Source organism: Sorghum bicolor, chromosome 1 (assembly GCF_000003195.3).
Source record: "Sorghum bicolor cultivar BTx623 chromosome 1, Sorghum_bicolor_NCBIv3, whole genome shotgun sequence".
NCBI classification, from domain to species: Eukaryota; Viridiplantae; Streptophyta; class Magnoliopsida; order Poales; family Poaceae; genus Sorghum; species Sorghum bicolor.
In genome coordinates this window covers 77,785,251-77,798,518 of record NC_012870.2, presented here as the reverse complement: position 1 = coordinate 77,798,518, position 13,268 = coordinate 77,785,251, and the positions used below count along the sequence as shown (strand labels likewise).

Sequence of the window (13,268 nt, the reverse complement as noted above, 5' to 3'; positions counted from 1 at the left end):
ACAAGCCCATAGAGTTTTCTATAAATATAAATATAAAACGAAGGAGTATAAATTCTTTATATGTACCATTGATCAAGGTTTTGGGCAACAAATACACTTTCAAACCCGATGGACCAAATTAAATCGACACATCCTCGTAATTTAATGGACTATCACTGCATTTTACTCGTTTGGATATTAAGCCTAAACTATATCTCTATGGAGATACAACCTAAGTACTACATCTTTCTATTATTTTAATTTGTACGTACTAATGCACCAAAAACTCCAGCAATGTGTTACTCGTGTATGTATAATGACATAATGTGCATGATACACAATGCATTAGAACTGGCCCCACTACATACGAAATGACTGGCTCGAATGATCGATGTCTACTGTATATATATCTAGGTGGCCGAACCAGCGGCGCTCTACCTCAATCGTGTGGGCTCGCTCGTGGCGATGCAAAAAATGGACAGTCGGAGCATAGGCGGATCCACCACTAGGGCGAGCCAGGGCGGCCGCCCTAGGTCCTTTTGGGGTTGATCTGACACTCTATGGGAATTTTAAACATTAGTACAAAATAAAAAGAGTCTCCTAGAGTATCCGACGGAGGTTGAAGACAACTTAGACGTCTTGGACTATCATGTGTGGTTCAGCCCATATAGAAAATCACAGCCCACAAAACGCAATAAGAATACGATCGGCCTTTCTCACGTTTCTCACTATTCTCAACTTCTGACTTTCTGGTCATCTCTCTCGCTAATTCACAAACTTGCGAAACCTACGAACCTGCGTCGGGCTGCAGGTATCTTCTTTTTTTATTTGCCCTTTTCACATAGTTAATTGTTTAAAATTTGATTAAGGATGAATCATCGAATGATTTGGTGAAGTCAGTTTAGAACTATTAGTATTAGTATGTATGACTTCTCTTAATTTAAGGAATAAACTTCTCTAATTTTATATATGCTGAAAACTTTAATATTGGTCACATTATTATGTTGCCAAAACAACTTATGAAGTTTGTTAGCTTATATTGTCATTGGTTTTGCCAAAATTTTAGAGTATAAGTCCGTCCTAGGTCATTTTTCGAGCTGGATTAGCCACTGAGTCGGAGGCTCGGAGCAGTGGACGTACTGTGGGTGTAACTGCTTGAACAACCATGCATGTTTGACACATGTTTACCGCACGTAACAAATTAAAACGGCACTGTACTAGTACTGTATAGTGTATACCTTTGGAAGAACCAATTCAAATATATCAGCTGGTTCACATGGTCTCGATCTGTATGGGACCCGGCCGGCACGATCGACTCTTCTGTGTATGCATGATCGATGTGCATGCTGCATGCACAATGATCTCGTTTCTCGTGGGCTTTTGCTGCAGAGCAGTGATTATGCATGGTGATTGTTGCCGTTGTTGCGAACCCATTCGCTGTGCATGCTAGGTAGTACTACTACAGTATCTGCATGGCCACTGCCCTGAGACACGCGTGCCTGTCGCCGTGTCGGTACTGTGTGTCCATGCATGCATGGTACATTTACACACAGGTGATTTCACTGTTTGTCGTGTGTACGGATCCATCATGGATTGCCCCTCTTTGGAGGTTGGTGAAGCCGTGAAGGGACGCTCCTTGTGCTTCAAAAATCTCACGTACTCGTAGCTAGCAAAAGAAATCATGTATAGTACGTAAGCTAAAATGACCTTGCAGCTGCAGGGTTCACATAGCAATTAGCATGCATGGATCAAATGAGGCCTTGTTTACTTCCACCTAAAATTCAAAAACTTTTCAAGATTTCCCGTCACATCAAATTTTTAGACGTATACATGAAGTATTAAATATAAATAAAATTAAAAACTAATTGCGCAATTTGGTCGAAATTTACGAGACGAATCTTTTGAACCTAGTTAGTCTATGATTGGACAATAATTACCACAAACAAACGAAAGTGCTACAGTGTCTCGAAAAAATTTCGACAAGGAACTAAACAAGGCCTGAGTGAGGAGGTGTGGGCGGCAGGAGGCACTTGGGCGGGTCTCTTCTCCGATCCCTGCGTGAGCCGGTGTTTGATTGGAGTTGTAATATTTTTTTATTTTATTTAGCAATTAGTATTTAATTATAAACTAATTAGGTTTAAAATATTTGTCTCATAAATTATTTAATTGTGTTTTTAGTTTTATAAATAGTCTAGTTATATTTAATATTTTTTGTATATATCTAAATATTTGACGTAATAGGAGTTAAACTTTTCCGAAAGAAACCAAACAGCTCCTAGGCTGGAACGCGACGCTAAGTACTGCTCCAGTTATTCAGAAGGAACGCTATGGCCAAGTTGTGGAACTGAAACTCTCTCAGTGGAGATAGTTTTCTTATGTTATTTCTAAGACTGTCATATTCTTATATTATTTCTAAATTGTCATGTCAAAATGAAAATTAGATGAAACAATCACTCTCAATATAAAGTTTCATTACATTAAATTCTAAGACTCAACGAGAGTGTTAGTAATTGTGACAAGAGAGTTAGACTATTAAATGCAAGTCAAATTCTCCTGAAATTCCCACTGCGAGATGACATACACTACTACATAGCACTGTAGCAGCGCCATGCCAGCCAAGCATTATATGGATATGCCGGTGGCATTAGTAATTAGTATATCCACACGCATGCATCGTCGTCACACCTGCTATATATCACGATCGATAGATACTAATAGGGACCAGTGCATATGGGCTGTGACTTGTGAGTCCTATCGCGTACTGCTTGTAAATCGTCCGTATATCAGTAGAAATTAAAGTAATAGCGCGTCCAAGCTGCAAGGCCTAGCATGCATTATTGTGCCAGGGTGTGAAGAAATGATGAGCTCGATGTGTCACCAAACTGAGCAAATGGACGAATTCAGGCACCACATTTTGGTTCGCCAAAATCTCTGATTTTGGTAGCTCTCTCATGTAGGTTATATATCTTTTATTTAGTCTCCATGCACGTGATCATCCATGATGCATGGAAAGATAAGTTCTACAGTACCTATCTATGTGTGAATGTGTGATCTCTTGCTAGCTAGATCTGTCGGCTCTTGCCCGGGATAGAGAGTAGAGGTTCGAGAAACTTTCTCGAGTAGTTTTTGCCCCCCCCCCCCCCCCCCCCAAAAAAATCGTCTTATTTTGTTGAACTCTTCCATTTCGATTAGATTCCACAGCAGACTCCAAAGGATTATTATAAATTCTACTGATATTAATTTGTGGCGATTTTTATCAGCTCCAACTGTAGCACTGTTTCTTGCCAAAGTCAAACCTTTAGGTGGCAGAAACACATTGTCATCACAACCAGAATCTGCAACTTCTACTAGCGATGCAGAGTTCTCTTAGCGTTTAGCGTTTAACATATAGTATGAGCTTTTCCTAATCAAATGCATGTACTCCAATCATTCCGTCTCATAATTTATAATAAGAGTCGTTTTAGCTCTAGGCACAGGAATCTTAAAAAAGTAAAAATATATAATGTATAGAAAATAAGAATGAAAAGGATGAAGATAGAGATGTATTAGGGAAAATGTATTTTAGAAAGTGAGAATGACAAATAATTTGGAACAAGTGTAAAAGGCTTAAACGCCTAAAAAGCTATGGAATTGGTGGGTAGCTCTCTTCCGCTCCGTTTACATTATTTATATTAGAAAAAAGTGTAAATAGAAGTATAAAATGTGATGGGGGAGTCCTTGCCCCCACATCCCTCCATCCTGCCCATGGAGTACTTAGTTGCAGAAGAGCACACATCACCCCTCGTGCCTTCAAAGTTCAAACAGATCGTGGGCCGTCCCATCTTCTTCTCGGGTAGGTGGCCCTATAAGGAACACTCTTAGGATCTTGATCCGCCACGTGCCCATGAAGAAGGAGGCAATGCGTGCGCTCTTCCAAGTAGGTGGTGCAATATTGTTGACAACAACTTTAAAACTCCCTCCTGAGCAGTCCTCTACTACTTTATTCACAAATTAGCATCTATAATATGACTCATACTGTATGTATGCTGTGACTTAAACACACCATACATATGGCAACACTTGTCCTATATTTCAGGTGCCTAATTTTTTATTTAATGTTCAGCCACCTTTGTAATTTATGAATTCTCTTTTGAGAGTATTTCTTTTAATTATACTACTTTGTTAGGTGAAAGAATAAACATATTAGATCATAGTTGAGTACATCATCATCTTACAAGCACTATGGAATACATCATCATCTTACAGCCATATATATATATAGGGCTGGTATATTGGGAGCCCAGGGCTACAAATAGCTATTGGAAGCCCCAACCAGCCATCCCACCTAACTCACTACGGAGCTGACATGCGCGTAGGTGGTGGACCCCTTGGGGACCCAACCAATCGAACGCATAAAATTCTAGGTCAGACTGCGCAAAAAGTTTTTTATTCCGACAATGTATAAAATCTAGTGGTTGCATGAATTAAAATCAATTCGTTACCACATAGAAACCTTTCTGCGAGTTAGTCGTTCCACCTAACTGCACCTGACACGTACTGACACATGCAGTCTTGTATGCGTCCATTCTAATCTCGTCCATTTTTTCTTAATAATTTCTCAATGAAGCTTTCGATTCAAAAACGGTTTTCACCATTAAACTCCTGATATTTTTGTGCATGATTCAAGATCCATTGTGAATATTTTTTTTGAAAAAATTTAAAATTCATAAATTTTAAATTTGAATCATAGCACGTGATGGCCGATTGGATGCGTAGAATCAAGTATCAAGATGCGTAAAAACGTTTTTACGTCGACGTTGCATAGAAATTAGTTGTTGGGTGAATAAAAATTAATTTTGTTATCGCATAAAAACTTCTCTATGAGATAGATATTCCACGAAACAACCGTAATTGCCTCCACCAATATCATGCTCCTCACTATAGGGTGTATAACTAACATAGGAACAATTCATAAAACATAGAGACCGGACGTGTAAAACATGGAGATGATCTCGTCTTCCTCTAAACTTTGACTTTTGAATCATGGTATGTCATGGCCGATTGGATGTATAAAATCAACGACCAAGATGCACAGAAAGTTTTTGGTGCTGACGTTACACAGAAGTTAGTGGTTGGATGAACAAAAATTAATTTTATTACCATCTAAAGCCGCGAGATGGACATTTCATCTGACACAACCGTGATTTGAATCATGGCACGTGATGACGATTAGATGCATAGAATCAAATAGTCAAAATGCGTAGAAAAGTTTTTGGCGCCTACGTTGCATAGAAATTAGTGGTTTGGTGAATAAGAATAATTTCATTGTCGCGTAAAAACCCTCCCTTCTGCATATTATTGATTTGAAAAATCGTGACCGCATCCAACCACACCTTGCTTTCTAGAGGGGATGCATAAGTAATATAGGAAACAATGTATATACATAAAACCCTTTCCATTATTGAAGGGGTCTATCGTAACGACAACCATAGTCGCTCATACCCACACTTTAGAGTTGCTCTTTTATTTTCAACCTCCACTAGCTATCTATCTTGCCATCAAAGTGTCCACATCTATCAGCATCTACTAGCATATGCAACTCATTATGCAAAGCGTTCCATCAGCACCCACTAGTACAACCAACTAGCAAATATCATTATGTTTTTATTTAAGTTACTATCACGTCATTTACTAACCTTTATTTAGTTGTACATATAATATAATTTTACATGTGATTCCAGCAACCTTTATTCTTCTAATTTTTCATATCTCTGATTGGTTCCTGCGTGAGTGTGAACACCGGGCCGGATCTCCCGAACGCGGGTGGGAACGTGAGCTGGGCTGGAGCGAACGGGACGAGCGAGCTCGCGTGAAGCCAAGCTAGGACGACAGCGCGCACACACGCCGGCGGGAACGCGAGCTGGGCATTAATTTTCTCTCTTCTCTCAAGCTACAAATGAACATTTTAATGGGTGCATGTGCAGAGTATTTCATCAAACTTATCATAAACCAAAGTGTCCATCAGTCAATAAAATTTTTTTTTGTCTGCTGACAATACGAAATCACTTCTCGTGTGTTGCAATAAACTTCATCTTCTTTCTAAAATTACTGTCCGTGCACGATCGAATTGAGATAATTGTATATAACAAATTAAAAACTGAGGTGTCAGTTTGTTGCATTCGGCCCAGTTTTGGACGCCCTCATTTTTCCTGTAACAGCGCTCTCAGCCGCCGGTGCTCGCGCAGGCGGAGCCAGTCGTGCACGCCGTCCGGCAGGATGCCCGCGAGGCACCACAGGAGCTGGTGGCCGAGATTAGGGGTGCAGAGCGGGCCGTGGCCGATCCAGCGCGTCGCAGCTCGAGCGTAGGCGTCTGGTGTGGGGACGAGCGCCGAGAGCCAATTGTCTCGCACGGCCCAGCTGGTCACCATCTTGGTCGCCACGAAGAACGGGGCCTGGAGTGCAGTGTCAGACCAGTGAATAGAGAGCTTGTTTGGTTTCTCCCGATTTTTTTAAACTTTCATCAAATTAAATGTTTTAGTATATATATATATATAGTACTAAATATATACTAATTATAAGACTAAAAACACAGTTAGAAAATAATATACGAGATGATTTTTGAGTCTAATTAGTCCATGATTAAACACTAATTGTTAAATAAAACAAAAATGTTACAATATATGTTAAGTTTTAACACCTCTGAATGTGAGCAACTACCTGATGTCACAAGAATTCAATATGCTACTTCGTGCTAGCGTACCACAACATATATATACTACCTAATGTTTTAAATAGCGGGCCCTAACACCGTTAGTGGTTGCCTCTTTCAAAGGCCAAAAAAGGCTATAGCGAGCTAAATAGCGGACTAAGCCATTTAGCGGCTGAACAAAATATATGTCAAATATTAGTGGATTCTACCTATATATAAACATAAAAGATGAATCACATATTGCAAATACCAATTAACAAGTCATAGTCCTACAAATACTATCATAAACACATAGGTTCAAAGTGGATTATCTTTGCACAGCTGGTTCAACAACTCTGTTCAGTTTCTCCCTATATTTAGCGGGCTAAATGAGGTGCTATTTAGCGGGATAAATCCATCTAATAGCGGCAAAAAGCGTTTAGAACTAAAAGTGGATTAGCTACAGCCTTTAATTTGAGGCTAAATCTGACTATATTGGGCTATTTGGAACATTTACTACCCCAAAGGAGGTACAAAAACTTTGATGTGTGACTGCCGTCAAAGTATATACATATATTATCGCGGCGAAATTTCTTTGCTCGACTTAATAAGCAGCAGGTTAAGGAACTAATCTCTCTCTCTCTCTCTCTCTCTCTCTCTCTCTCTCTCTCTCTCTCCTTATAAGCACACCTAGCGTATCCTAAGTTACTGTAGCCTGTGTGCGGCACGCACACTCTAAAAAAAGGAACTAATCTTTTTGAGCTACGGAAATTTGCTGGTTATCAATATTAATTACCTGGCACTGTACATCAATCCCTTGGCTTCTATACTCGACGTGAAGGCTCCGGGAGAACATGGCAACGTACCTGCGCTTAAGATGAACAGACGACGGTGCAAGAGAGACAGCTGATGAAATGAAAATGAAACCCAATAACAACCAGTAGCCTCTGCTTTGTATGTATGTAACGTCGTACTACAGCATCGTAGTGTGCTGAAACGAACGCGTACGTACCTTTTCGTGGCGGCGTAGATGGTGTTGAGTGGGAAGGAGGGGATGGCCTCGGACGACGCGGAGCCCATGTTGACGATGGCTCCCCGCCGCCGGCGCTCCAGCATCCCCGGCAGGACAGCCGCCGTCACCTCCGTCAGCGCCCACAGGTTCACACGCACCATCCGCACCAACGCCTCCACGTCGGCCTCGTGCAGGTACACCATGGACGGCCTCAACACCCCGGCATTGTTCACCAGCACACCGACGTCCAGCCCTTCGATCGCTGCTCGGAGCCGCCTCATGGACTCGTCGCCTGAAAACCAACAAGACTCAGTGATGCAAGTGCCTGCCCGTGCGTGGCCAAACGCGGAGGAGGCACGTATAGTATACCGTACCTCGAGAGGTGCCGACGAGGGAGAGGTCGAACACCACGGTCTTGGTCTCCACGCCATGGCGAGACATGACCATGTCGGAGGTCTCCTCAAGGTTGGCGGCGTCGAGGTCGAGGAGGACGAGGTTCAGGCCGCGGCGCGCGAGCTCCAGAGCCACGGACCGGCCTATGCCTGACGTCGGGCCGGTGACCACGGCCCACGCGCCGTACCGGCGGCGTAGGTCCTTCGGGCGGCGCAAGGAAAGAGCCAGGTAGGAGAGGAGGCGGAACGACAGCGACGCCGAGTAGACGCCGCCCACGACAGCGAGCAACAGGAAGAAGAACCATGCTGGCGGTGGTGGCAACTGCTGTTCTGTCATCCTCACAAAACTCAGCACGTACAAACGCTCTCCGTCTTCCTTCCTGCTACGCTTTTCCTTTTTGAGGCTGACTACCCCTGCTGTTAGAGTACTATATAGGAGTATCTCTGCGATCATGACTGCCCCCAACGACCAACGGTGTGCTCACGACATCCACCAATGCTCCGCTTCCGTATCTCATGCCGTGCATGCGCAATTGCCCCGGCTGCCACCAACCATCCAACCGACTGCACACAGACAACACAGACACAGACATAGGTGAGGAAAACGGATGAGAGCAACTCCAAGAGTTTAACTAAAATTAGTAAGTTAAAAAAACTAAAATTAGTAGCCAAATTTTATTATTTAGCCATTTTATGAAATAGAAATTTTCTTTAAAAAAGAAGAAGTCTACAACACAGTTGCTATTTTACAAAATCACCAGTGTTAGTGGTTGGCTATATATGGCTACCGAAAATCAAGGGATAGTCAACTTTCTATTTTAAAAAACCAGATAGCACATGTGTTGAAGCCTATTTTTTGCTATAGAAATTTTAAAATAGCTTTCACAATAAGAATAGTTAAGCTCTTGGAGTTGCTCTTAAATACCCATACAATCAGTTACAAATATCACCCATTTATCATAATTTTTGTCTGGTGCAAATACAAATATATAAATTTTCTTGATATACTAGTAGTATAAAAAGACTGAGAAATTTTACAATAATTGGAAAAAATATAGACCGTCTAACGAGAGAAATCGAACGGTGTAAAATAGAAGAGATCAAAGTGAAAGTACATAAAAGTACCAAAAAAGGTAAAGATGATACCAAAATATAGGTGAGATCAATACCGAAATAGATATAGGGGGTGTTTGGGACTGCTCCACAAACTCCACCATGGAGTAGCTCCACAAAAAGTACCTCACAATTCCACCCTTTTTTCTCGAACTCAGTGCGTGGAGCTGAAACCGTTTGGCTAAAAAACGTGGAGTGGAGCTGAAAAACGTGGAGCAGAGCAGTCTCAAACACCCCCATAAGATCTATGTTTTTATTATGGGGAGTTATTCTTTTCACACGTGTAGAATCCACGCTCTTAGCGCACGCACTGTTTCTCCGTCGTCCGATGCGTGGCCGTCCGATGTGCCTGCGCCCAACGGCACCGGCCACCTTCTTCTCCAACTCCGGTCTCCCTCTTTAGCATCTCCTCATATTTTTTTCTCCAACTCCGGTCGGGATATTTTGGGGAGAGATAAGCTGGCCAAACGATGAGAATGGCGGCTGAATGTCTTCTAGGCCCTCGCGGTGGCCAGGTCAGGGCAGGGCTGCCATAGCCGGAGCTCGTCATGGGAAGAAGGAAGTCCAGCCTAGAGCTTGCAGCGGCATACAGGAGAGAGGAGTGGAACAAGGCGCCCGCGGCGGGGCGGCAACAGGTGGTGGAGGTGGGGGATATTAGCATCTATCCCTTCACATCGGTCAGAACCTTGTCACACTTACTAACATTTTGCCACCGAGACAAATAAGATCGTATCCGATCCGTTTTCATCTCTATCTACTTCATATATATATATATATATATATATAAATAAGGCACCAACGCACGCTACAAGTCCGCGAATTAATTTAGCGTTGGTTTGTCGTGCTCATGTTCTTTTACATGCCACGTCGCTCAAGCTAGATGCATGCACGCGTGATACAACTACCACTGACCGAAACAAGAGCGAAGTAACATTTTGCCACTGAAATGAGCAAGATGAGATACTTCGCTCTTGTAATTCCAACGTTTATCGTTGCACACTATTAAATGCTTCTTCGCATCTGGACAATAACAATGACCCCACGTAGGGTCATCTGACTCATCTTGGATGAGAGCAAGTATACAAAGGTCTTGTTTAGTTTAATTTTTTTAAATAGACACTGTAGCACTTTCATTTGTATTTAACAAATATTGTCCAATCATTTAATTAGACTCAAAAGATTTGTCTCGTAAATTATAAACAAATTATATTATTAGTTATTTTTATCTATATTTAATGCTTCATGTATGTGCCACACGAATTGATGTGATGTGGAATTTGGAAAATTTTGCAAAATATTTTGGGAACTAAACAATGCCTAAGAGGTTATAAGAGGACGGAATGCTGGCGTGGAACAGAGATGAGAGAAGAGAGAAGAGAAATAGGTTGTAAGCTTACAACTAGCTTATATACAAGAACCAAGAAATACTGTAAGACAGACAAATAGGCAGTAGGTCGGCTAACTATTATACGAGTGGGTTGATAGATTGGCTGTAAGTTTCTATACTACTAGCAGCCGGCCATAGCAACTTTGGTTGAAGCTGATTGCACTTATGGGCCACCTAAGCAACAAAATAAATATGAGATAAAAAAATGTTAAACTTACTGCACCAACCTAGAATAGATCGATCTGATACTCTACTTGCTTGATAGGATATATACCAATTTATTTACAGTAAACTGTAAACCAATCAGCAGCAGCAGCACAAAAAAAAAAGAAAAAAAAACCTAAGCTATTTGTATTTATAATAAAGAGTGAACCTAATCAACAATCGCAGTGGCACATTTAATGCACTAGAACAGATCTGATACTCTACTTTATAAATGCCAATTTATTTACAGCAAAGACTAACGAGTAAACCACTTAACAACACTAGCAAGCTTAATGCAGTAGTACAAAAAAAAGTTCTTAAGGCCAGTCTTAATGTATAGTTTTATGGCACAGTTATCAAGACTATAAATTAGTTAATCGAACCACATGAGTTTCATAGAGACGAAACTTCTCTCTCATCTAATGAAACTCCTTCATTTAATAACTCTGCCAAGTCAGCAATTTTACTTATGTGGCACTCTATTTAATGTGCATGACACTCTCATGAAACATGTATTGAGACTGGCCTAAGCCAATCGGTTATCCCTTCTGGCTGGGACTGGGAACATGGCCGTCGTCACAGCAACACCAACAGGCGCCTCGCCGCCGCCCGCACTTCCAGACACCAATCGCCGGTCTTGCACCCTCGCCGCTCATCGGTCGCAGCAACAACAACATCCGGCGGCGGCGCCGCCAGCACTTAGGCCAGTCTCAATAGACAGTATCACTGCACGGTTTCACATACCAACACGTTATCAAGATTGAAATGAAACCATCTATAAAATAACCCCAGCAATGAAGCATTTCACTTTGTTGTTTCCAAGGCTAAACAAAACATTTAATTGATGCAAAATGATTAGATCACATGCAAGGTGGGGATTTCATCCCGTTTCACCGCGTGGAAAACAACGCCCGTGGGGTTTCACCATGGTGAAACTACTTCATTCTCTTTCCTCTTCGTTTCATGCAAAAAGTGCAGTTTTGCTGACATGACGCTCTAATAAATATGCATGACATCCTAGTGAAACCCCCACTGAGACTGGCCTTACGCGAGGTCGGAAGGAACGGTGTCCAATGGCTAGGGTTATACGTGTGACACCTACCTTTAGGCCTTGTTTGGATGTAGTCGGATTCACATCAATCTACATGTGTTGGGGTGAGTTGCAGTGGAAATTGAACTAAATTTTATCTCAATCCACTCCAACATATGTGGATTGAGGTGAATCCGACAACATCTAAACAAGACATTAAGTGATATCCTAGCTATTTGGGTATGCATGATTTGGGCCGAGAAAAATGCCCACACAGAATAGCAGCCCTAAATGAACCTCGATTTTCCACTAGAAAACGATTTAGCGGAAATAGCATGCTATTGTCTCTACTAGCAGAAAAATTAATTAGCGACAAATTTGTCATAGCTTAGATCATCTTCAAGATATTGGCTAATTTACTGATTTAGATACTTTATAAAGTAGATTTTACAAAAAAAAAATCGAGACAGAGATCCACTAAATTTGAAAATTCATTTTAATTGAGTTTATTGGAGATGTTTTTTCTTTAATAATAACCATATTTATTTTTAGAAAACAATTTAGCTAATCTCTTTAAAGGATGTTAGCATCTGAATTAATAAAACGCTGCCCTGTTCAGCTGCTGTAAAAGCGGTTGATATTATGCAGATTTATTGTGAGTGACCATAAAACCCACTATGCCTGGTGCTAAATCCCACTATTTTGAGCATTAGTTACCAGTCGACGGATGAGGCCTCGGCGCCGTTCCTAATGAGGTCCTCACGATGTTGACCATGGGGCCGGGTATATTTGGCCATTTGGCCCAAGCACTATGGTCTGGCATGAGTCCGACCTGAAAAAGCACGACACTAGCACGATACGGACACGTGACTTATAGTGCCAGTGCCGGCACAGGCACGATCTCGGACCGTGCTTGGGCCGCAGGTCCGGCCCATAGTGCTGGGCTGGCACGATTACAGCTCGATTATTCTCAGCCATTGGATTCACTCTGAGCATTTCTCACCGTTGGATCTAGAAAACCTAGATATATAAGGAAACTCCCACCTCACTCTCTCCCGTTCTCCTCCCTCCATCCCTCTCGGTCGTCATTCTCTTTCAGAGCATTTTCTCACTTGGAGGCACATGGCTGAGGTTGCAGCACCGTGCATGGTCAGATGAGCGTCTTCACGCGCGGCTGAGGTCTTGTTCCTGCGGCAGTGTCCCATCCTCGCACACGGCCAGGAGCACATCCGCCTCAATTTTTTAAAATTTGATCCTTTTTTGAAAAAAATTCTCTTTTGGACTCCTGAAAAACTTAAACTCAGTTTTGGACCCACGGGGTCGACGCCATGCTTCATGGCGTCGAGGTTACACGTCTCGACGCCATGGATCACGGCGTCGAGCTCCCTGGCCGAGCCCAGCGTGGCGTCCGACGTGGCAGAGAGGTCGACGCCGTAGATCACGGCGTCGAGCCTTCAACGATTGTCCTCCGAGGCAGCAGCGTC

At 42.2% G+C, this 13,268-nt stretch overlaps 1 protein-coding gene across 1 annotated transcript; it reads right to left on the bottom strand.

Moving 5' to 3' along the window:
* LOC8080595 (very-long-chain 3-oxoacyl-CoA reductase 1) lies at window positions 5,980-8,444 on the bottom strand. Its single transcript, XM_002465842.2, has 4 exons — window positions 8,033-8,444; window positions 7,659-7,950; window positions 7,443-7,512; window positions 5,980-6,410 (listed from the first exon to the last, which is right to left on the bottom strand). Exons 1-4 carry the CDS (start codon window positions 8,385-8,387, stop codon window positions 6,159-6,161), a joined length of 969 nt encoding a protein of 322 aa, XP_002465887.1. The 5' UTR covers window positions 8,388-8,444; the 3' UTR covers window positions 5,980-6,158.